This window comes from Ornithodoros turicata, chromosome 8 (genome assembly GCF_037126465.1).
Source record: "Ornithodoros turicata isolate Travis chromosome 8, ASM3712646v1, whole genome shotgun sequence".
NCBI lineage: Eukaryota > Metazoa > Arthropoda > Arachnida > Ixodida > Argasidae > Ornithodoros > Ornithodoros turicata.
In genome coordinates, this window is record NC_088208.1 from 34,282,188 (window position 1) to 34,306,056 (window position 23,869).

Consider the following 23,869-nt stretch of genomic DNA (forward strand, 5'->3'; position numbering starts at 1 on the left):
CATGTGGCTGACGATGGCTCGTCTGCATATGGCTACGACCGCTGGAAAACACGGTCCTGATTGGCTGACTTAGATGTTACGTCACGTCGATGAGTAAGCAGGCAGGCGTTCCCTATCTAGCTGGTGTTGGAATATGCCGCGGTCTCAGCACATCCCGTAGCAGATGATAGGACTGATGGTGTCGTCGTCTGCTATATTTGCAGAACGCCACTCTCGACATTCCTGGACCGCGCGAATGCTCACAAAAACAGGCAGCGGAACTTGTGCAACGTGAGCAGTTCTTGTTTTAACTAAGGTAGCTAGGCGGGGTACTTGGTGCATATCCATTGGTAATCGACATCGGCCACAAATCAGGACGCATTCGTGTTTCCCAACGACTAAGCTTTGATCGCCGAGCACGCGGTTTCTGTAGCGACATCTCCTGTCACCTCAAATCGCGAGGTTCAGGGAAACAAAAGTTGGACGGTCGGATCCGTTTCAGTCGATCTCGAAACTATACTGTCATTTTACACTGACCGCGGTATCGAAAGTCCCACGCGAAATAGTGACGTAATTTGATTAAATACGTTTGGTTAAGTACATGACATTAAATACACGATATTTGATTAAATACATGACAACAGCAGACGCCGGATGATGAGTGTATGCCGGAATTTCCTCTGGAAGAACGAGAAACCTCACTCCCTAAGAACCAATGAGGGAATGCCGCGGCCGTCTCAGAGTGACGGAGCATCTGGACCGCCCTCTCGCCCCTCCGCTTAGAGAATGACGTCACACCGTTGGACCCTCTGCAGCTGCGGAAGCAGCCCCGGTCTTTAAAATCCGTCTATTTAATATCTAAGCGCTTTCGGGACGCAAAAGATAGTAGAGTATATAGTAATAGTGCCATAGGTTTCACAGATGGATGTCCGGATTCTACCGTTCCTTTGAGGTATACTTGCCTACATAAACTGGGGCTTTCTCCGGAGGCATATTGTCGACCAGGTATGCGACAGACACCGTGTGAACCGGAGTCGTTCCTATCCCGGCCAGTATCTGGCCAAACATTAGTACGAAGCGGAAGTGGCGAACGTTTCCTTTCTTTGAATCCGCGCTGTCGTCCAGATATAGCTTGGGACATGTCTCGTCGCCTCCTGCTCCGCCTCCCGGTTTGTAGGGTGGTGCAAGGAAGTGAGCCATGGAGATGACCAAGTTTCCTGCGGAAACCAACGCGATGCCTCCTCCCACGAAATTAGGCTGGTTGCGATTGCTTGCAAGGAAGCATACAGGAAGCATCAGCAGAGAGCTGGCCAGGTCGTTAGAGCTCACAATGGCGCCTGTCACGAGAAACAAACAACATTGTATAGTAATCTCCCCTACAACGGCTGATCACCGACGTACGTGATGTACCAGTGTTCTACCTAGGAACCGCACAAAACGTTATTTACTCAAATTTACTCCAATGGAGAAATTATACCGCAGCGCCACTAGTGCCGCCCATATGGGGATATAGTTTGGGCAATAGTGCACTGCAAGTGCACTATTACGGCACTATTGCACTATAGCACTATTAGCACTATTGCACTATAGTGGTGCGGTTTGCTATTGCGCCCAACGCGTATGGTCCATGAACGCTCATAAATAAGCCTGCTGCACCCTGAGGGGCCCATGGTAACAGCTATCCAGAGAGTCATCGCACATAATCCTTGCCTACTTCCTCACTTTGGACTGTAACTAACTATTGGACCTATTCGGACTAGATACACGATAGCTCATGCGAAGTTTAACGACAATCTGCAATGCTGGAGAACAAATTTCAGGGCCACGCGAGTAACCGAAGTACAGGGGAGTAGAAGCTGCAATTGCTCACAAGTTAGCCCTTTTCTTTTGCGACCTCCACAGGGGGCGAAGCGGCCCAAAGAAAAAATGCCACGCCATGCCCGCTATTTTGAGTCCCGTAGCAGCAGACACGGAGGATTCTGATAACTGCGCTTGCATGTGGGACACGCGACGTTTTCGATGCATCACAGAGCCTCGCTTTCACGCCTGCTTTCACTTGTGCACCAGGGTCCAAAATCTATGTCGTGAGGTCCACTCACCCCCACTAAAGGCCACAGCGTCTGCGTCTATCGCGGCATACACGGACGCCCCGCCTTCACGGTGCACCGCGCAGTGGCGTCTTCTCGAATTAGAGCAGATGCCAAAACCCTGAGAAAACCGTTTCGCGCGCGTTATCCGTGAGCGAAGCATGCAGTTGTGCAAGCATGCCGTTGTGCAAGACTATTTTGGCCCAGAGAACTCGTTCTGAATGTAGCTCCAATAAACTGTCACTGTATCGTTTTAGCTAACGTTCATGCGCTGAGATCGGAAGACGCCCGGCATCGCGGCGAGGGAAACCGGATGTGGGGGGAGGGAGGGGACCGCGGGGCGGCGAAGTTTGGGAACCACTGTCTTGGAGTGTGCGGCCACAGTGATGGCTCGGAATTTCTGTGGAGTTCATAGGTCCGTGGTTGCGTCCAACACATATCAGGTGGGAATCTAGAAACTGGTGATGCGGCTCCGTGAAAGTTACGTGCTTATTATGCTTATACGCCTCGTGGACAAAACCGGAAGGTGCGTCTCACCAGTCTCTGACCCAGTCAGTTGGTACCGTCGCTCGAGAGAGGGAAGTACGACGAACATGATGCCGCCCACAGAGAAATTCCGCAGAAACGAAATGCAGCACAAGAAGAATAGGGCCCATTGGACGGTGCGGAACCGGTCCAGGAAAGCAGAACGCACGCAGAAGAAGCCGCATTCCGTGTCGGGGTCCACCTGCGGTCCTGTAATTGGAGCACCCGCTAAAGCAACCATGTTTTTAAAGAACTTCTGCTTTGGAATGCGCTTTCTACCTGTGAGTGATTTCATCGAAAGTGTCCGTCCCGTCCGTTACTCTACCGCCGCCTGAACTCTCTCTCTGTCTCGCTCCACATTCGTACTGTACTCCGGGAAAAGTCAACTCCTACAGGTCAACTCCGATGACAAATCTAAAGACGCCTGCAATTGGCTTAGGTGGGCGCATGACGGCTCCGAGTCACAATGTAGTACCACCTTGCCTATGACCCACTCTCGTTGTATGGGACTGTGGGCTTCATTCTCCGCTGGCGGATATATCCCTCTGTGCCTGGAGCTCTTACGTTGTCTCGGAGAAACCGGTTGCCGTTCCCCCCAAAGACACGGATAAGGACGTACGAATCTCGTTACAGCCATGTGTAAGCTTGGTTCTTTGCATCCAAAGCAACGTCCAGCACCGCGGACAAGGGGAACAAACTATAATTACCAGAGCACGGCGACTTCGGCGATCTCACGGAAGTAGCTCCTGGCCGGGACAAAATCGTGGAGGAAAGTTCAGCACCCTTGAGGAGGCTCTGTGGTTCACTGAGAGCTAAAGAGTCAAGAGTGGAGAAGATCAGGCATACCAACACACAAAAGAGCGCGGCGCATCTGTAGTGCTCTCAAAGACACGCTTGATATTCACGCGACGCGCAAAGCGCAGGGAGCAGGCTGACCGCACATTCCTACTACATCACCACCACGCTGGTAGCTTGGAGCTTTCGTAACGGTGGTGGGCATGATTTCTTGCTGAGGTTAACTTGACTGGAGTGAAGTAGTAGCAAAGGTATATCAGGGCGGAAGTTCTGGTACTCTCCTCTGTGGCGTCGACTGCTCAAATTCTCTGTCCATTTATTCGTTCTCAGGCTAGGATACAGACATCGGCCTAAAGCTACAGAGGACTCTGTCCTCTGTTTGCGGAATGTTAAAAAAATGTAGCCCTACGCGTCGGAAATTTGCAGGAAGTTTTCATATTTCGAAATTTTCTTTTGTTGAAGTACATGAGAGGGACTGTGATCCCGGTATGTTTTTGACCAGATGATTTGTTTTCCCTGCGTACTCTATGCGGCTAAAAAGATGAAATAATCAACACATGTCCTTCTCTGGTGACATGAAGGCTCTCAGCTGGCTGTACAGGAGCAACGGGTGTATAAGGACACTGCATTGAGAAACAGTGCAACACTGGACTTACCGGGAGGACGAGAAGGCGAAACAACGGCGCTAGGAGGAGCAACGGGAGCTTTCGAAACGGCTACACCGCCTGCGGGAACCACCACGTCAGCTGCGGGCAAGGTCAACGCGTTACCCCTGAGATGTCAATGATAATTAAGCCGCCAAAAATCAATACGTTTGTCTCGTGCTTCAACAGCAGGCTCGTCAAGAGGCTGTGCACCATCTGCCGACAACACACTTGGAGGTTCGGTCATCTTGGTTGCAGTTTCCTGTTCGAGACGTTTGCGACCCTTCCCCTTCTTGCGCCGTTTAGTGCGTGATTTCTCCATCTTGTATCTGCGCATCAAAAGCTGTCCTCAATACAAGGCGCACTGCCACAGGTACAAAAGAGTGGTTGGTATAACGAGGCACTGATAACGGCGAAAGAGTGCATGTCCCAAATACTTGTGGACACGACGTGACGCTGCCCTGTCGTCGCGACCCTTGGTACTTGGCTATACGCCACACTGGCGTCATGTGAAGCTTCCCGCACTTAAAAGGTGCCCACGTCAACGAACAGATGAGATCCAAGGTCTTGATCGCGGCGTCACACAGCACAAACGCGTAGTCCGTGTGCATGTTAAAATCTGGAGTACCGAACGTTGACCGCAATATAGTCATCGATGGCTTTTGCAATCCTTTTTTCTGTATGTTAGTTGAGAAAGTGTGGTTAGATCAAAGGTGCCTGACATACGCTGCGCATAGGGTCAAGCATTCACTCTGAGATTTCAGAGTAAAAAAAAAAAAAAAAACGATAGCACATCTTTCTTCACACACGCCACGCTTCACCTCGAGGATAAACTACAAAATTTGAGCAAAACAGCAGCAAAACATTTACCAATTCAATAAGGTCTATACCGAGTGTACTACGCACAACTGGACGATTCTACAGACCGTCGAGATTCTGCTACAGTGGTATATAGCCTCACCGCCGAAGAAGCCTTTCAGGTATCCCAGTCTTCCAGGAGCACCAGCGAAGGAGGAACGGTGTTTCCTTCTGTCTTTTTCCCTGCTCGTGGCCGTACACGTTGGGCTTTTAGCTCCGTGTAGGGCGACTATACCACCGAGAAGCAAGCAGATACGACCGTTAACGTTCGTTGCAGAGTGTGTCTGGAAGGACAAAGCTCGCGCGTTCCTTCTTATCCTTCTTCTTCTTCCTCCTCGCAAACGATGATTCTCCACCTGCTCCACTTGATAAAGCTTTCCTTGTCCTGCTCACATGCATATGGGGCAGTGGTGTAGCGATAAAAATATTTCGGGAGAGGTCCTGTGGGCACCTCAACCCAGGCCGTCAAGGCAACATAGAAGCCTAGCCACACCTTTTACACTGCTCGATGTCTTGTTTTATGCAAAACGCACGACACAAATCATGTAAGAACGCAAGTGAATGTCAAACGCAAATACGTGGAAGCCGCGCTCATCTTTAAAATTCGTTTATTTAATATCTAAGCGCTTTTCTAACGATAGCATGTTTTCATAGATGGGTTTCCGGATGTGACCGTCTTTTGAAATAAAATAGCCTGGAGTGGATTTACAAAGTTTTAGGATTAAAGTCTTAGCACAGTTCTTCATCCGTTCTCCAGTAGTTGTGAACGCACAGGATGCATTGATTTCGTTCACGTTTTATGACCATGGTCCAGGTGCACAGGTCTGCTTTGTCAGACGTCCTTGCTCCCTGACGGCGTTACTGTCTTCAACCGATTCTGGAAACGAATGCGATTCAGTTCACATGGGTCTGTAATTTGGTACTTATTCTTGTTTCGATGCAAGACGAGGGTGAACGAAAAGCGGAGCTGGACGTCCAGGCACCAGCCACTGAACAACGGAAGGGGTGCAGGTACGGGTCGACGTAGTTCTCATTCGTAGACGATCCACAGAGAAGCAAGCCCATGAGTTGCTTTGCTTTATTTGTCTCGTAACATTGTCACGATTTGTTGGAGACATTAGAAGAATGGAGGATGCAAGCGTGGACTCCTGACTGTATCACCTATATATGTGCGCGTTCGTGGGAGCACAAGGGAGTGCGCTAGTGACGCGATTAGTTCCAATCTCTCCAAAGCGCTCGGTATCGAAGCGGAATGTTCATTTGTGAACCCCAACGATTCACTCTGACCGTTACTGCGAATACGTCAGCATCTTCCCATCTGTTGTCAATTTGGTAGGCTCTGTCTTCTGCCAGTCCGGTTTTTCACAGGAGCAATGCATGAAAAAAATGTGTCTGCTCCCCCGGAACTGCGGGGGTACTTAAAGGTTTCGGAACTGCAGTCACGTGAGGGGGCATTGACATGCAGTTCAGGTGCACTGCACAGATGGGATGCTTCCTGCCCACGATCAGTATAACCAGTGTTAGTCTACGTTCGTGTGCATATTACATCGTTTCATGATGATCTTCGCGGTCATCTATGTAGCGTGCGCCTGTTTATTCTGGACCATTGAGGCGCAGATGCCTGAGAATAGACCAGACCTTGGTCAGTATCAAGACTTTGCAAGCGTAAGATTTGTTCCTTACTACGTTTATATGTCCTTATTCTGTGCGCTAATGTACCCTTTGTTTTGTGCGCCACTGCAACGGCTACATACACACTGTTGCATTTACAGTGCCCTGATTACTACGGCACGTGGTACGAGGTGTACCGAAATTACGAAAGTGATCCGGAACTGGGACCCAACATCAAATGTGACGTGGCACACCAAGTTGAACCTACTGTGAACGGCAAAACAGCGTACAATACAACCTTCTTGCAGGATGGCGTGCCGTAAGACTTTAACACGAAATTAACGGAGTAAACCCAACAGAGTGCGTCAAGGCTGTGATCTTATAGAAATCGTTTACAGGAAATATGTGTTCCTCCCTGGTGAACTGAGGTCGACGCCCGGTTATACTGTTGCCAACGTCCTGTACTTCACGCCACCCTGTCTTGGTATGATCATATTAGACAATAATTGCTTCAAATGGAGTCTCCCCGTGGAGGCCTGTGGTGACCAATTGCGCGATAAGATATGTGTGAAACGTCCCTTCACATGTCTAAACAGAGCGCGCTTTGTCATTGAGTTTCATTGCCAATAAAGCCACTTTATCTTCTTTACTGGTTCTTGCAGCTCCCGCCACTCGTATTGCAATATATATCGAGTGCGGGACATGTATGGTGGTCAGGACTGAGGAGAGAGATGGTGGGTGATCATATCTACATCGGTGATAGCCCTAAGAGGCGCTAGGATAAGCCGAGATACCAGTATAGCCAATATTGCAGGCGACCACAGAAGCCCTTGTTGTAATACAGGACAATCGATCTTTGCAGGTTATGGATGCCATTTTCTCGTCACCGATCCATGTAACGTGGACCGTGGCTGCGCGTACGCCTACGACTCGAAGTGCGGCCCTGAGAAGTACACGTCCTACGATCCGAACGAATGCGGTCTTTGAAAGATTTGCAATGCGTTATATAGGATTCAGGGACGCTTTTTCACTGGTAAAATAAAGTACAAGGTAGACGTCAGTCGGCCCTCTGTCCATTTGTATCAGACATGAAAGTGGAACTGGCAGCACCTTATTTTATGTAGTAGCGGTCTGAGTGAGACCTGTCCCTCCCTTTAGAGCCTTATGATTACAAGGGCCGTCCACCGTGTAGGTCCGTCTCTGGTTTACATTCGCGTGTAGGATCATTTGATGATGGCAACGATCATCTTCGCGCTCTTCTACGCAGCGTCCGCATGCTTCTCCTGGACCACTGAGGCGCAGGTACTGGGGAATATACCCTGACCTTGCTCAGTACCAGGACTCAGCGTAAGTGTAAGCCTTCTTTTTTTTTTGACTAGGTTTACGCATCCTGATTTATGCGCCAAAGCAACCTTACACAAATGTTGCTGCATTTGCAGTGCAATGGTGACTACGACCCGTAGCACAACGTATGCCGAAATTTTGAATCCGATCAGAGCCTGAGAATGAACGTGAAATGTTACGTGTCATGGAGAGCCAAACCCTTGGTAGATGGCAGAACGGCGCATAATTCGACCTTTATACACGACGGCGTCCAGTGAGACCACTTTAACACGCAGACAGCACTTGTTTTATAGACCTTATAATCTTCTGAAAAATGTCCCCAGGAAATGTATTATACACAATACTGAACTGAGGTCAGAGCCCGGCTACACTGTAAGTCTGTAACCAATGCCTTGTACCTGACGTCACCCTGCTTAGGGATGTTCATGCTACACCTTATTCCTTTGCGATAGAGCGTGTTCCCATGGAAAGTGGCGTTGCCCAATTGCGCAATGACGTATGTAAAAAGGCCCTCGGGACTCCATACACGCGTCCCAATATATCAGATGTCGTCACTCAGTTTCTTTGCGAAAGGCTCCTGATCTCCTCTATTGACTTTCATTACAGAGCCTGCCACTGACGTTGCAACATATCTTGATTGCGAGACCTGTCTTGTGATTAGGACACATGATAAAGATGGTAAACGCTTTTGACCATATCTCTGACTACCGCTCCAATGAGCCCAGATGCAAGTAGTCAACATCACAGGCTAGCACAAAGACCCTCGTTGCGACACGTTGCAACCCTCCTTGCGCGACCCATACGTTACAGCGATTCCAAGTGGCGCTTTTTAAGTGCAACAATAAAGTAAATGTATCCTCAACTGGCGCTATTGGCATCATAAACCGATGCGGCACGTTGGCAGCGATTTATATGCTGCACAGGATTGGTCGCTCTGTAGTCACTCGCCTCTCATTTTTGTTAATTACAAACGTGTACATCGCAGTTGCTCAACATTGACCTGACTAAAACTATATATACCGCACAGGCGGGTATGAGCACGATGCTAACGCATGCCGTGGCTCCTCTTGCATCGGCACCATGTTGTGAGTCTGACAATGGAATGCCGAAGGGTCGAAACTCAATGTCCATTGCTTCGTCCACGAAAACTCCTCCTCGAGTCGGTATTTCAAAATGGAAGGTGGAAAAGTACATTATGTTCCTGGAAGATGTATGAAGTAGTCACGGCAACTGGAAAACAGCAAGCTCCAACATAAAAGCAACTTACCCTCATTCTACTTAATCGTGGGCAGCTGGCTTTCTAGGACGTCAAGAGATATATACCATATATATATATATTCCATCACACCAGTGCCGTAGCAAAGTAACAAACAAAGCAGTATAAAAATCCAGTTAATAGTTGACGAGAGTCCTTGCTGTTATCCGTGGCGGAAGTGAGAGACTCCTCCCTCCTCATCCTGGCCACTCATCAAGACCTTCCAGAACAGAGACGATACTCAGGAGAAACTCAAAAGCCCTCAATGGCAATATGCAGCAAAGCAACAAATAACGCACCATAAAAAGCCAGTTTATAGCTAGATGAGAGTCCTCGCTGTTATACGTGCCGAGGGTGAGAGGCTCCTCGCCCCTCATCCTGGTCATTCATCAAGACCTTCCAGAACACAGGCGATACGCTGAAGAAATTCAAAAGCCGCCAATGGCAATATGCAGCAAAGCAACAAATAACGCCGCATAAAAAGCCAGTTTATAACTAGATGAGAGTCCTCGCTGTTATCCGTGGCGAAGGTGAGAGGCTCCTCGCCCCTCATCCTGGTCATTCATCAAGACCTTCCAGAACAGAGACGATACTCAGGAGAAACTCAAAAGCCCTCAATGGCAATATGCAGCAAAGCAACAAATAACGCACCATAAAAAGCCAGTTTATAGCTAGATGAGAGTCCTCGCTGTTATACGTGGCGAAGGTGAGAGGCTCCTCGCCCCTCATCCTGGTCATTCATCAAGACCTTCCAGAACAGAGACGATACGCTGAAGAAATTCAAAAGCCGCCAATGGCAATATGCAGCAAAGCAACAAATAACGCCGCATAAAAAGCCAGTTTATAGCTAGATGAGAGTCCTCGCTGTTATCCGTGGCGAAGGTGAGAGGCTCCTCCCTCCTCATCCTGTCAACTCAAGACCTTCCAGAACAGAGACGATACGCTGGAGAAACTCAAAAGCCGTCAATGGCAATATGCAGCAAAGTAACAAATAACGCAGCATGAAAAGCCAGTTAATAGCTAGATGAGAGACTCCTCCCTCCTCATCCTGGTCGCTCATCAAGGCCTTCCAGAACAGAGACGATACGCTGGAGAAACTCAAAAGCCGTAAATGACAGTAAGCAGCAAAGTAACAAATAACGCAGCATAAAAAGCCTATTAATAGCTAGATGAGAGTCATTGCTGTTATCCGTGGTGAAGGATAGACACTCTTCCCTCCTCACCCTGGCCAGTCATCCACACCTTCCAGAACAGAGCTGATACGTCGGAGAAACTCAAAAGCCGTCAATGGCAATATGTAACAAAGTAACAAATGCAGCCTAAAAAGCAAGTTAATAGTTGGAGGAGAGTACTTCCTGTTATCCGTGATGGAGGTGACATACTCCTCCCTCCTCGTCCTGGCCACTCATCCAGACTCTTTAGAAGAGGGACGATACTCTGGAGAAACGCAAAAGCCGTCAATGGCAATACGCAGCAAAGTAACAAATAACGCAGCATAAAAAGCCAGCTAATAACTAGATGAGGGTCCTTGCTTGTATTCAATTCAATTGAATTCAGTTGCACTGCATTGCATTGAATTGAATTGCATTGAATAGAATAAATTACACTGCATTGCATTGAAGTGACTTAAATTGAATTAATTGAAATTGATTTGCGTTGAATTCAATTGAATTCACGCCGCAGGAGGATGCTCGGACGCGGCAGCCGCGCTTATTCGTTTATTTAATATCTAAGCACTTTTCTAACGATAGCAGCTTTTTATAGATGGGCTTCCGGATGTTACCGTCTTTTTAAATAAAATAACGTGGAGTAGATTTACAATGTCTTTGGATTATAGTCTTAGCACAGTTCTTCATCCCTGCTCCACCAGTTGTGAACGCACAGGATACATTGGTTTCCATCACGTTTGATGACCATGATCCAGGTGCACAGGTATGCCTTTTCAGACAGCTTTGCTCCCCTGACGGCGTTGCTGTCTTCAATCACTTCGGAAAACGAATGCGATTCAGTTCACATGGGTCTGTAATTTGATACTTATCCTTGTTTCGATGCAAGACGAGGGTGAACGAAAAGCGGAGCTGGACGTCGAGGCACCAGCCGCTGAACAACGGAAGGGGTGCAGGTACGGGTCGACGTAGTTCGCATTCGTAGACGATCCACAGAGAAGCAAGCCCATGAGTTGCTTTGCTTTATTTGTCTCGTAACATTGTCACGATTTGTTGGAGACATTAGAAGAATGGAGGATGCAAGCGTGGACTCCTGACTGTATCACCTATATATGTGCGCGTTCGTGTGAGCACAAGGGAGAGCGCTAGTGACGCGATTAGTTCCAATCTCTCCAAACCGCTCGGTATCGAAGGGGAATGTTCATTTGTGAACCCGAACGATTCACTCTGACCGTTATTGCGAATACGTCAGCATCTTCCCATCTGTTGTCAATTTGGTAGGCACTATCTTCTGCCAGTCCGGTTTGGCACAGGAGCAATGCATGAAAAAAAATGTGGTTTCGGAACTGCAGTGACGTGAGGGAGCATTGACATGCAGTTCAGGTGCACTGCACAGATGGGATGCCTCCTGCCCACGATCAGTATAACCAGCGTTAGTCCACGTTTACATCGTTCCAGGATGGTCTTCACGGTCCTCTATGTAGCGTGCGCCTGTTTCTTCTGGACCATTGAAGCACAGATGCCTGAAAATAGACCAGACCTTGGTCAGTACCAGGACTTTGCAAGCGTAAGCTTTGTTCCTTACTAAATTTATGCGTTCTTATTTCTGTGCGCCAATGTAACCTTGTTTTGTACGCCAGTGCAACCCTACGTACTCTTTGCTGCATTTACAGTGTCCTTTTTACTCCGGCACGTGGTACGAGATGTACCGAAATTACGAAAGTGATCCGGAACTGGGACCCAACATCAAATGTGTCGTGGCACACCAAGTTGAACCTATTGTGAACGGCAAAACAGCGTACAATACAACCTACGTGCAGGATGGCATGGTGTAAGACTAACATGAAATTAACGGAGTAAACCCAACAGAGTGCGTCAAGGCTGTGATCTTATAAAATCGTTTACAGGAAACATGTGTTCCTCCCTGGTGAACTGAGGTCCACGTCCGGTTATACTGTTGCCAACGTCCTGTACTTCACGCCAGCCTGTCTTGGTATGATCACATTATACATTAATTGCTTCAAATTGAGTCTCCCCGTGGAGGCCGGCGGTGACCAATTGCGTGATAAGATGTGTGTCAAACGTTCCTCCATGACTCTGCGCATGTCTAAACAGAGCGCGCTTTGTCATTGAGTCTCATTGCCAATAAAGCCACTTTATCTTCTTTATTGGTTCTTGCAGCTCCCGCCACTCGTATTGCAATATATATTGAGTGCGGGACATGTATGGTGGTCAGGACTGAGGAGAGAGATGGTGGGTGACCATATCTACATCGGTGATAGCCCTAAGAGGCGCTAGGATAAGACGAGATACCAGTATAGTCAATATTGCAGGCGACCACAGAAGCCCTTGTTGTAATACAGGACAATCGATCTTTGCAGGTTATGGATGCCATTTTCTCGTCACCGATCCATGTAACGTGGACCGTGGCTGCGCATACGCCTACGACTCGAAGTGCGGCCCTGAGAAGTACACGTCCTACGATCCGAACGAGTGCGGTCTTTGAAAGATTTGCAATGCGTTATTTAGGATTCAGGGACGTTTTTCAGTGCTAAAATAAAGTACAAGGTAGACGTCAGTCGGCCCTCTGTCCATTTGTATCAGACATGAAAGTGGAACTGGCAGCACCTTATTTTATGTAGTAGCGGTATGAGTGAGACCTGTCCCTCCCTTTAGAGCCTCATGATTACAAGGGCCGTCCACCGTGTAGGTCCGTCTCTGGTTTACATTCGCGTGTAGGATCATTTGATGATGGCAACGATCATCTTCGCGCTCTTCTACGCAGCGTCCGCATGCTTCTCCTGGACCACTGAGGCGCAGGTGCTGGGGAATAGACCCTGACCTTGCTCAGTACCAGGACTTAGCATAAGTGTAAGCCTTCTTTTTTTTTTTTTTTTACTAGGTTGACGCATCCTGATTTATGCGCCAAAGCAACCTTACACGAATGTTGCTGCATTTGCAGTGCAATGGTGACTACGACCCGTAGCACAACGTATGCCGAAATTTTGAATCCGATCAGAGCCTGGAGTCCTTACGTGTCATGGAGAGCCAAACCCTTGTTAGATGGCAGAACGGCGCATAATTCGACCTTTATGCACGATGGCGTCCAGTGAGGCAACTTTAACACGCAGACAGCACTTGCTTTTCAGACCTTATAATCTTCTGGAAAATGTCCCAAGGAAATCTATTATTCACAATAGTGAACTGAGGTCAGCGCCCGGCTACACTGTAAGTCTGTAACCAATGCCTTGTACCTGACGTCACCCTGCTTAGGGATGTTCATGCTACACCTTATTCGTTTGCAACGGAGTGTTCCCATGGAAAGTGGCGTTGTCCAATTGCGCAATGACGTATGTAAAAAGGCCCTCGGGACTCCATACACGCGTCCCAAAATATCAGATGTCGTCACTCAGTTTCTTTGCGAAAGTCTTCTGTTCTCCTCTATTGACTTTCATTACAGAGCCTGCGACTGACGTTGCAATATATCTTGATTGCGAGACCTGTCTTGTGATTAGGACACATGATAAAGATGGTAAACGCTTTTGACCATATCTCCGACTACCGCTCCAATGAGCCCAGATGCAAGTAGTCAACATCACAGGCCACCACAAAGACTCTGGTTGCAACACGTTGCAACCCTCGTTGCGCGACCCATACGTTACAGCGATTCCAAGTGGCGCTTTTTAAGTGCAAAAATAAAGTAAATGTATCCTCAATCGGCCCTATTTGCATCATAAACTGATGCGGCACGTTGGCAGTGGTTTATATGGCGCACAGGATTGGTCGCTCTGTAGTCACTCGCCTCTCATTTTTGTTAATTACGAACGTGTACATCGAAGTTGCTCAACATTGACCTGACTACATATACCGCACAGGCAGGTATGCGCACGATGCTAGCGCATGCCGTGGCTCATCTTGCATCGGCACCATGTTGTGAGTCTGACCATGGAATGCCGAAGGGTCGAACCGCAATGTCCATTGCTTCGTCGACGAAAACTCCTCCTCGAGCCGGTATTTTAAAATGGAAGCTGGAAAAGTACATTATGTTCCTGGAAGATAGATGTAGTGGTCACGGCAACTGGAAAACAGCAAGCTCCAACATAAAAGCAACTTAACCTCATTCTACTTAATCGTGGGTAGCTGGCCTTCTAGGACGTCAACAGGTTACTCCGATATATACCATCACACCAGTCCCGTAGCAAAATAACAAATAAAGCAGTATAAAAACCCAGTTAATACTTGACGAGAGTCCTTGCTGTTATTCGTGGCGGATGTGAGAGACTCCTCCCTCCTCATCCTGACCACTCATCAAGACCTTCGAGAACAGAGACGATACTCTGGAGAAACTCAAAAGCCCTCAATAGCAATATGCAGCAAAGTAACAAATAACGCAGCATAAAAAGCCAGTTAATACCTAGATGAGAGTCCTGGCTGTTATTCGTGGCGAAGGTGAGAGACTCCTCCCTCCTCATCCTGACCACTCATCAAGACCTTCGAGAAGAGAGACGATACTCTGGAGAAACTCAAAAGCCCTCAATGGCAATATGCAGCAAAGTAACAAATAACGCAGCATAAAAAGCCAGTTAATACCTAGATGAGAGTCCTGGCTGTTATTCGTGGCGAAGGTGAGAGACTCCTCCCTCCTCATCCTGACCACTCATCAAGACCTTCGAGAAGAGAGACGATACTCTGGAGAAACTCAAAAGCCCTCAATAGCAATATGCAGCAAAGTAACAAATAACGCAGCATAAAAAGCCAGTTAATACCTAGATGAGAGTCCTGGCTGTTATTCGTGGCGAAGGTGAGAGACTCCTCCCTCCTCATCCTGACCACTCATCAAGACCTTCGAGAAGAGAGACGATACTCTGGAGAAACTCAAAAGCCCTCAATGGCAATATGCAGCAAAGTAACAAATAACGCAGCATAAAAAGCCAGTTAATACCAAGATGAGAGTCCTTGCTGTTATCCGTGGCGAAGGTGAGAGACTCCTCCCTCCTCATCCTGGCCACTCATCAAGACCTTCGAGAACAGAGACGATACTCTGGAGAAACTCAAAAGCCCTCAATGGCAATATGCAGCAAAGTAACAAATAACGCAGCATAAAAAGCCAGTTAATACCTAGATGAGAGTCCTTGCTGTTATTCGTGGCGAAGGTGAGAGACTCCTCCCTCCTCATCCTGACCACTCATCAAGACCTTCGAGAGCAGAGACGATACTCTGGAGAAACTCAAAAGCCCTCAATGGCAATATGCAGCAAAGTGACAAATAACGCAGCATAAAAAGCCAGTTAATACCTAGATGAGAGTCCTTGCTGTTATTCGTGGCGAAGGTGAGAGACTCCTCCCTCCTCATCCTGACCACTCATCAAGACCTTCGAGAACAGAGACGATACTCTGGAGAAACTCAAAAGCCCTCAATGGCAATATGCAGCAAAGTAACAAATAACGCAGCATAAAAAGCCAGTTAATACCTAGATGAGAGTCCTGGCTGCTATCCGTGGCGAAGGTGAGAGACTCCTCCCTCCTCATCCTGGCCACTCATCAAGACCTTCGAGAACAGAGACGATACTCTGGAGAAACTCAAAAGCCCTCAATGGCAATATGCAGCAAAGTAACAAATAACGCAGCATAAAAAGCCAGTTAATACCTAGATGAGAGTCCTGGCTGTTATTCGTGGCGAAGGTGAGAGACTCCTCCCTCCTCATCCTGGTCACTCATCAAGGCCTTCAGAACAGAGACGATACTCTGGAGAAACTCAAAAGTCCTCAATGGCAATATGCAGCAAAGTAACAAATAACGCAGCATAAAAAGCCAGTTAATACCTAGATGAGAGTCCTGGCTGTTATCCGTGGCGAAGGTGAGAGACTCCTCCCTCCTCATCCTGGTCACTCATCAAGGCCTTCAGAACAGAAACGATACTCTGGAGAAACTGAAAAGCCGTCAATGGCAATATGCAATAACGTAACAAATAACGCAGCATAAAAAGCCAGTTAATACCTAGATGAGAGTCCTGGCTGTTATTCGTGGCGAAGGTGAGAGACTCCTCCCTCCTCGTCCTAGCCACTCATCAAGGCCTTCCAGAACAGAAACGATACGCTGGACAAACTCAAAAGCCGCCAATGGCAATATGAAGCAAAGTAACAAATAACGCAGCATAAAAAAGCCTATTAATAGCTAGATGAGGGTCATTGCTGCTATCCGTGGTGAAGGTTAGACACTCTTCCCTACTCACCCTGGCCACTCCTCCACACCTTCCAGAACAGAGATGATACGTCGGAGAAACTCAAAAGCCGTCAATGGCAATATGTAACAAAGTAACAAATGCAGCATAAAAAGCCAGTTAATAGTTAGAGGAGAGTCCTTCCTGTTATCCGTGGTGGAGGTGACATACTCCTCCCTCCTCGTCCACGCCACTCATCCAGACTCTCTAGAAGAGGGACGATACTCTGGAGAAACGCAAAAGCCGTCAATGGCAATACGCAGCAAAGTAACAAATAACGCAGCATCAAAAGCCAGCTAATAACTAGACGAGGGTCCTTGCTTGTATTCAATTCAATTGAATTCAGTTGCAATGCATTGCATTGAATAGAAATAAATTGAATTAATTGAAATTGATTTGAGTTGAATTCAATTGAATTCACGCCACAGGAACATGTGTGGTCGCGGAAGCCGCGCTGGTCTGGTGTAAAAACCAGAAGACGTCACTCCCTAAGAACCAATGAGAGCGCGACCTCGAGAAAAGGAATGTCGCTGCCGTGCGTGCGCAGTTACGGGGCGTCTGGACGTTGTCTTTCGTCATTGGAGCGCCGCGCTCTGACTAGTGACGTCACGCCGCCGGAGCATCTGCGGGCGCGACAGCCGCGCTCATCTTTAAAATTCGTTTATTTAATATCTAAGCACTTTTCTAACGATAGCAGCTTTTTATAGATGGGCTTACGGATGTTACCGTCTTTTTAAATAAAATAACGTGGAGTCGATTTACAATGTCTTAGGATTAAAGTCTTAGCAGTTCTTCATCCCTTCTCCACCAGTTGTGAACGCACAGGATACATTGGTTTCCATCAGGTTTGATGACCATGATCCAGGTGCACAGGTCTGCCTTGTCAGACAGCTTTGCTCCCCTGACGGCGTTACTGTCTTCAGTCAGTTCTGGGAACGAATGCGATTCAGTTCACATGGGTCTGTAATTTGGTACTTGTTCTTGTTTCGATGCAAGACGAGGTTGAACGAAAAGCGGAGCTGGACGTTGAAGCACCAGCCCCTGAACAACGTTAGGGGGTGCAGGTACGGATCGACGAAGTTCTCATTGGTAGACGAACAACAGAGAAGCAAGCCCAATTGCTTTTCTTTATTTGTCTCGTAACGTTGTCATGATTTGTAGGAGACATTACAGGAACGAAGGATGTCAGCGTGGACGGTGGGTGTATCGGACGGGGTCCTCTTGTATAAATAGAGCGAGGCGATGTCTCCTGAATGTAACACCTATATGTGCGCGTTCCTGGGAGCACAGGGGAGTGCGCTATTGACGCGGTTAGTTCCAATCTCTCCAAAGCGCTCGGTATCGAAGGGGAATGTTCATTTGTGAACCCGAAGGATTCTCTCTGACCGTTATTGCGAATACGTCAGCATCTTTCCATCTGTTGTCAATTTGGTAGGCTCTATCTGCTCCAGTTTGGCACATGCAGAAGCAATGCACGAAAAACATGTGTCTGCTCCGCCGGAATTGCGGGCGTACCTAGAGGTTCCGGAACTGCAATGGCGTGAGGGAGCATTGACATCCAGTTCAGGTGCACTGCCCAGATGGGCTGCTTCCTGTCCACGATCAGTATAACTAGTGTCAGTCTACCTTCGTGTGCGCATTACATCGTTTCATGATGGTCTTCGCGGTCATCTATGTAGTGTGCGCCTGTTTCTTCTGGACCATTGAGGCACAGATGCTGGAGAATAGACCAGACCTTGGTCAGTATCAAAACTTTGCAAGCGTAAGTTTTGTTCCTTACTAGGTTTATGCGTTCTTATTCTGTGCGCCAATGTACCCTTTGTTTTGTACGCCAGTGCAACGACTACATACGCACTGCTGCATTTACAGTGCCCTGATTACTACGGCCCGTTGTACCAGTTGTACCGGAATTACAAAACTGATCCGGAACTGGGACCCAACGTCAAATGTTACTCGACACGCCAAGTAGAACCCATTGTGAACGGCAAAACAGCGTTCAATAGAACCTACGTGCAGGATGGCGTGCTGTAAGACTTTAACATGAAATTGACGGAGAAAATTTACAGTGTGCGACTTGTGTGAAGACCGTGATCTCATAGAATTCATTTACAGGAAACATCTGGTCGTCCCTGCTGAACTGAGGTCGACGATCGGCTACACTGTTGCCAACGTCCTGTACTCGACGCCACCTGGTCTTGGTATGATCATGTTATACATTAATTGCTTCAAATGGAGTCTCCCCATAGAGGCGGGTGGTAACCAATTGAGTGATAAGATATGTGTCAAACGTTCCTTCATGACTCTGCACATGTCTAGACAGACCGCGCTTTGCCACTGAGTTTCATTGCCAAAGCAACTTTATCTTCTTTATTGTTCTTGCAGCTCCCGTCACTAATATTGCAATATATTTTGACTGCGGAAAATGTTCACTGGTCAGGACAGCGGACAGAGATGGTAGGTGGCCATAGATACATCGATGATAGCCCTTAGAGGCGCTCGGATAAGCCGAGATGCGAGTATAGCCAATATCACAGGCGACCACAGAAGCCCTTGTTCTAATACAGGACAATCGATCTTTGCAGGTTATGGATGCCATTTTTTCGTCACCGATCCATGTAACGTGGACCGTGGCTGCGCATACGCCTACGACTCGAAGTGTGGCCCTGAGAAGTACACGTACTACGATCCGAACGAATGCGGTCTTTGAAAGATTTGCAATGCGTTATTCAGGCTCTCGGGGACGTTTTTTAAGGGCAAAAATAAAGTAGAAGGTAAACGTCCGCCGGCCCTCTGGTCCATGTGTGTCTTGTCTGTTATTTTATGCAGGAGCGGCCGGTCTGTAGTGAGACCTGTCACTCCTTTTAGAGCGATATGTTTACAAGGGCCGTCCATCGTGTAGGTCCGTCCGTGGCTTGTAGGGTGACATGACACCACGTGATCGCCAAGCTATATGTTTACGGTACGCCGAAATTGTGTGACCAACCACGTTGTATGACCCTCCCCCAATATTACTGGTTTGCGGCGGTTCGTCCTGGTTCTGGGTCTCGATGTAACGCCCCGGTATACGAAGGCCAGAGCTACGCTGAACCATCCGCCGCTGAACAGCCGTCGGGAGTGCAGGTGCAGAGAGAGGCGGTACACGCTGAACGACGATCGACTAAACGTCAGACTTACGTAAATGCTTCTGTCGTGAAACTGTCGTGGTTTGTCGGGGACATTCAAGAACCCAGCCATGAAGGATGTCAACGTGGACACTGCGGTGTACCTGCCTAGGAAGCGGCGGACTAAGACCCCTTGCACAAACATTGCGAAGCAATATCTCCTCACTTTCTTGGAGCGAAACAGGCTGCGTTGTTCACGAGGTTGGTTCTCATCCCGCCACACTAGACAATTCTTTCTCGTCTCGAATGATTCTCTCTGGCGATTATGGCAAAATATGCGAACACCTTGCCACCCGTTTTAGGCTGGCATAGGGGCAACGCACGAGCAAGGACGAACATGTGTTTCGCCTCTGCTGCGTCTATTTGCTCCGGCATAACAACAAACGTATTTGGAGCATTCGGAACAGCAACGCGATAAGAGAGCACTGACATGGAATTCAGGTGGACCGCACAGATAGCCTACTCCCTGAACACATAAATATAAGCATACATTCTCGCGTAGCATCATTTGATGGTGGCAACGATGACCTTCGCCCTCTTCTACGCAGCGTCCGAATGTTTCTCCTGGACCACTGAGAAGCAGGTACTGGAGGATAGACCTGACTGAGAGAATAGACTTAGCAAGTGTAGAACTTATTTTTTTACTAGGTTTATGCATCCTGATTTATGCGCTAGTGCAACCTTACACGAATATTGCTGCTTTTGCAGTGCGGCGATGACTACGACGGGTGGTACAACGTATACCGAAATTTCGCACCTGATCAGAGGCTGAGAATCAACGTGAAATGTTATGTGCCACTGATAATGAAACCGGTGGTAGACGGCAGAACGGCGCATAATTCGACCTTTATACACGACGGCGTCCAGTGAGACCCTTTAAGTCACTTTAACAGACAGACAGCACTTCACGCCACCCTGTCTTGCTGTGATCACATTATACATTAATTGCTTCAAATGGAGTCGCGCCATGGAGGCGGGTGGAGACCAATTGCGTGATAAGATATCTTTTTCAAACCTTGTAATCTTCTGGAAAATGTCCCCATGAAATCTGTTATTCACAATACTGGAGAGAGGTCATCCCCCGGCTACACTGTAAGTCTGTAACCAATATATGCCTTGCACCTGACGTCACCCTGGTTAGGCATGTTCATGCTACACCTTATTCGTTTGGAACGGAGTGTTCCCATGGAAAGTGGCGCTGTCCAATTGCGCAATGACGTATGTAAAAAGGCTCTCGGGACTCCATACATTCGTCCCAAAATATCAGATGTCGTCACTCAGTTTCTTTGCGAAAGTCTCCTGATATCCTCTATTGACTTTCATTACAGAGCCTGCGACTGGTGTTGCAATATATCTTGATTGCGAGACCTGTCTCGTGATTAGGACACATGATAAAGATGATAAACGCTTTTGACCATATCTCTGACTACCGCTCCAATGAGCTCAGATGCGAGTAGCCAACATCACGGGCCAACACAAAGACCCTCGTTATGATACATGACCGTAATTGATTTTTACAAGTTAACGATCCCACTTGTACCTTACAACTATTCCGAGTGGCGCTTTTTAAGTGCAAAAATAAAGAATAAATGTATACGTCAACAGGGCCCATTTGCATCATAAACAGATGCGGCACGTTGGCAGGGATTTATATGGCGCACAGGATTGGTCGCTCTGTAGTCACTAGCCGCTCATTTTGGTTAATCACAAGCGTGTACATCGAAGTTGCTCAACATTGACCTGACTAAGACTACATATACCGCACAGGCGGGTATGCGCACGATGCTAGCGCATGCCGTGGCTCCTCTTGCGTCGGCACCATGTTGTGAGTCTGGCCATGGAATGGCGAAGAGTCGAACCTCAATGTCCATTGCTTCCGCGACGAAAACTCCTCTTCGAGCCGGTATTTTAAAATGGAAGCTTGAAAAGTACTAGCTCCTAGCTTCCTAGGAGGTCAACAGGTTACACCGACATATACCATCACACCAGTGCCGTAGCACAGTCAGTAGTATCAGTAGTAGTTGGCTGTAAACGTTTCGTTCTCCCCTTGGATGGAAGTCCTGACTGTTAACCCTTGATGGAGGTGAGAGACTTATCCCTCCTCATCCTTGCAACTCATGCAAACTCTCAGGAACAGGGATGACACGCTGAAAACACTCAAAAGCCGTCAGTGGCAGCAAGCAGTCCCAGCAAAGTAACAAGTAACGCAACATAAAAAAAAAAAACATGTACACTTTTCTTGGTTGCTGGCTGGCTGGCTGTCTTTACGAACGCTTCAGTCACTACTACTGTACAAGCTGAATACCATCTCACTAGTGTCCTGACGCTGTCAGTAGTCCACTTTAATGTAAATGTTCCATTCTTCCCTTGGACGATTGTCCTAGCTGTTATCCTTGATGGACGTGAAGGACTCCTCCCTCCTCATCCTAGCCACTCATCAAGACCTTCCAGAACAGAGACGATACGCTGGAGAGACTCCAAATCCTTCAATGGCAATGTGCAGCAAAGTAACAAATAACGCAGCATAAAAGCCAGTTAATAGATAGATGAAAGTCCTGGCTGTTATCCGTGGTCAAGGTTAGAGACTCCTCCCTCCTCATCAAGACCTTCCAGAACAGAGACGATACGCTGGGGAAACTCAAAATCCGTCAATGGAAATATGCAGCAAAGTAACAAAGAACGCAGCATAAAAAGCCAGTTAATAGACAGATGAAAGTCCTGACTGTTATCGTACTTTGAGCTGTTATCGTACTACACCCTGAGGGCCGGGCCCATGGTAACAGCTATCCGGAGAGTCATTGCGCATGATCCTTGCCTACTTCCTCCAGATAAGAGTGGCAGCATCAAGACAGTGAGTTGGGGAAACTGCTGTCTCACGCGGGCCCGTGCACTCTAACGAAAAAAGGTGTAAACTTACAATTTTTGTCTCCTTTTTCGGAATAGATGCATTGCCATAACTATTGCGCCTTTTCGGACTAGACGCACGATGGTTCATGCGAAGTTTCGCGACTATCTGCAATGCTGGAGAGTAGATTTCAGGGACCAGGGGAAAGCTTTGGCCACAGTGATGATTGGGAATTTCTGTGAAGTCCATAGGTCCGTGGTTGCGTCCAACAGACACCAGATAGGAATCTAGAAACTGGTGATGCGGCTCCGTGAAAGTTACGTGCTTGTTATGCTTATACGCCTCGTGGACAAAACCGGAAGGTGCGTCTCACCAGTCTCGGACCCAGTCAGCTGATACCGTCGCTCGAGAGAGGGAAGTACGACGAACATGATTCCGCCCACAGAGAAATTCCGCAGAAACGAAATGCAGCATAAGAAGAATTGGGCCCATTGGACGGTGCGGATCCGGTCCAGGAAAGCAGAACGCACGCAGAAGAAGCCGCATTCCGTGTCGGGGTCCACCTGCGGTCCTGTAATTGGAACACACACTAAAACAACCATGTTTTTAAAGAGCTTCTGCTTTGGAATGCGCTTTCTCCCTGTGAGTGATTTCATTGAAAGAGTCCGTCCCGTCCGTTACTCTACCGCCGCCTGAACTCTCTCTCTCTAGCTCCACATTCGTGCTATACTCCGGGAAAAGTCAACTCCTACAGGTCAACTCCGATGACAAATCTAAAGACGCCTGCAACTGCCTTAGCTGGGCGCATGGCGGCTCCGAGTCACAATGTAGTGCCACCTTGCCTATGACCCACTCTCATTATATGGGACTGTGGGCTTCATTCGAAGCGAAGCTCGTGCGTTTCTTCTTCCTCGCAAAAGATGAGCCTCCACCTGCTAAAGCTTCCTTGGCATGTGCATAATGCATATGGGGCCAGACAAATATTTCGAGAGGGGTCCTGTGGAGACTTTATATGGGGGAAGAGGATTTCACACTCGTTTCTATCTTCCAGATTCACTACCGAAGGTACCATTTCGGGGAGGGGGTATGAACCCCCCCCTCATCTGCCAACGCCACTGATCTGGGATGCAACTGAACGATTACCCTGGCACAACTGATTCGTTCTTGATGTGTGTAAATCAGCGTCCTCAAACAATAGTGTAACGTATACAGCTATGTTTCCATGGTAAGTTGTATTGTGAGTCTCAGACAAAGCACATGCATATCATCAAAATGTAATGCAAAATTTCTTACGATATAGTGGAGCTGCTAATAATATAGTACCAGCGGGAGAACATCAAGTAAACTCTATAACGATTTACATCCTTCCACTTCGTCCGC

General features: G+C 47.8%; 1 protein-coding gene across 3 annotated transcripts in view; it reads right to left on the bottom strand.

The window, feature by feature from the left end:
- LOC135367073 (solute carrier organic anion transporter family member 4A1-like) overlaps positions 1–23,331 on the bottom strand; it is a 30,739-nt gene extending 7,408 nt beyond the window's left edge. Inside the window, exons 1-6 of one of the 3 annotated variants that reach the window (XM_064600176.1) lie at positions 4,992–5,186; positions 4,199–4,359; positions 4,043–4,132; positions 3,299–3,403; positions 2,604–2,801; positions 942–1,316 (exon numbers count right to left, since the gene is read on the bottom strand). In XM_064600176.1, coding sequence (XP_064456246.1) covers positions 942–1,316; positions 2,604–2,801; positions 3,299–3,403; positions 4,043–4,132; positions 4,199–4,352 — 922 coding nt within the window. In that variant the 5' untranslated portion in view covers positions 4,353–4,359; positions 4,992–5,186. The other 2 variants (XM_064600175.1, XM_064600177.1) reach the window with 2 other exon arrangements.
- Positions 23,332–23,869: the final 538 nt, after the last annotated feature.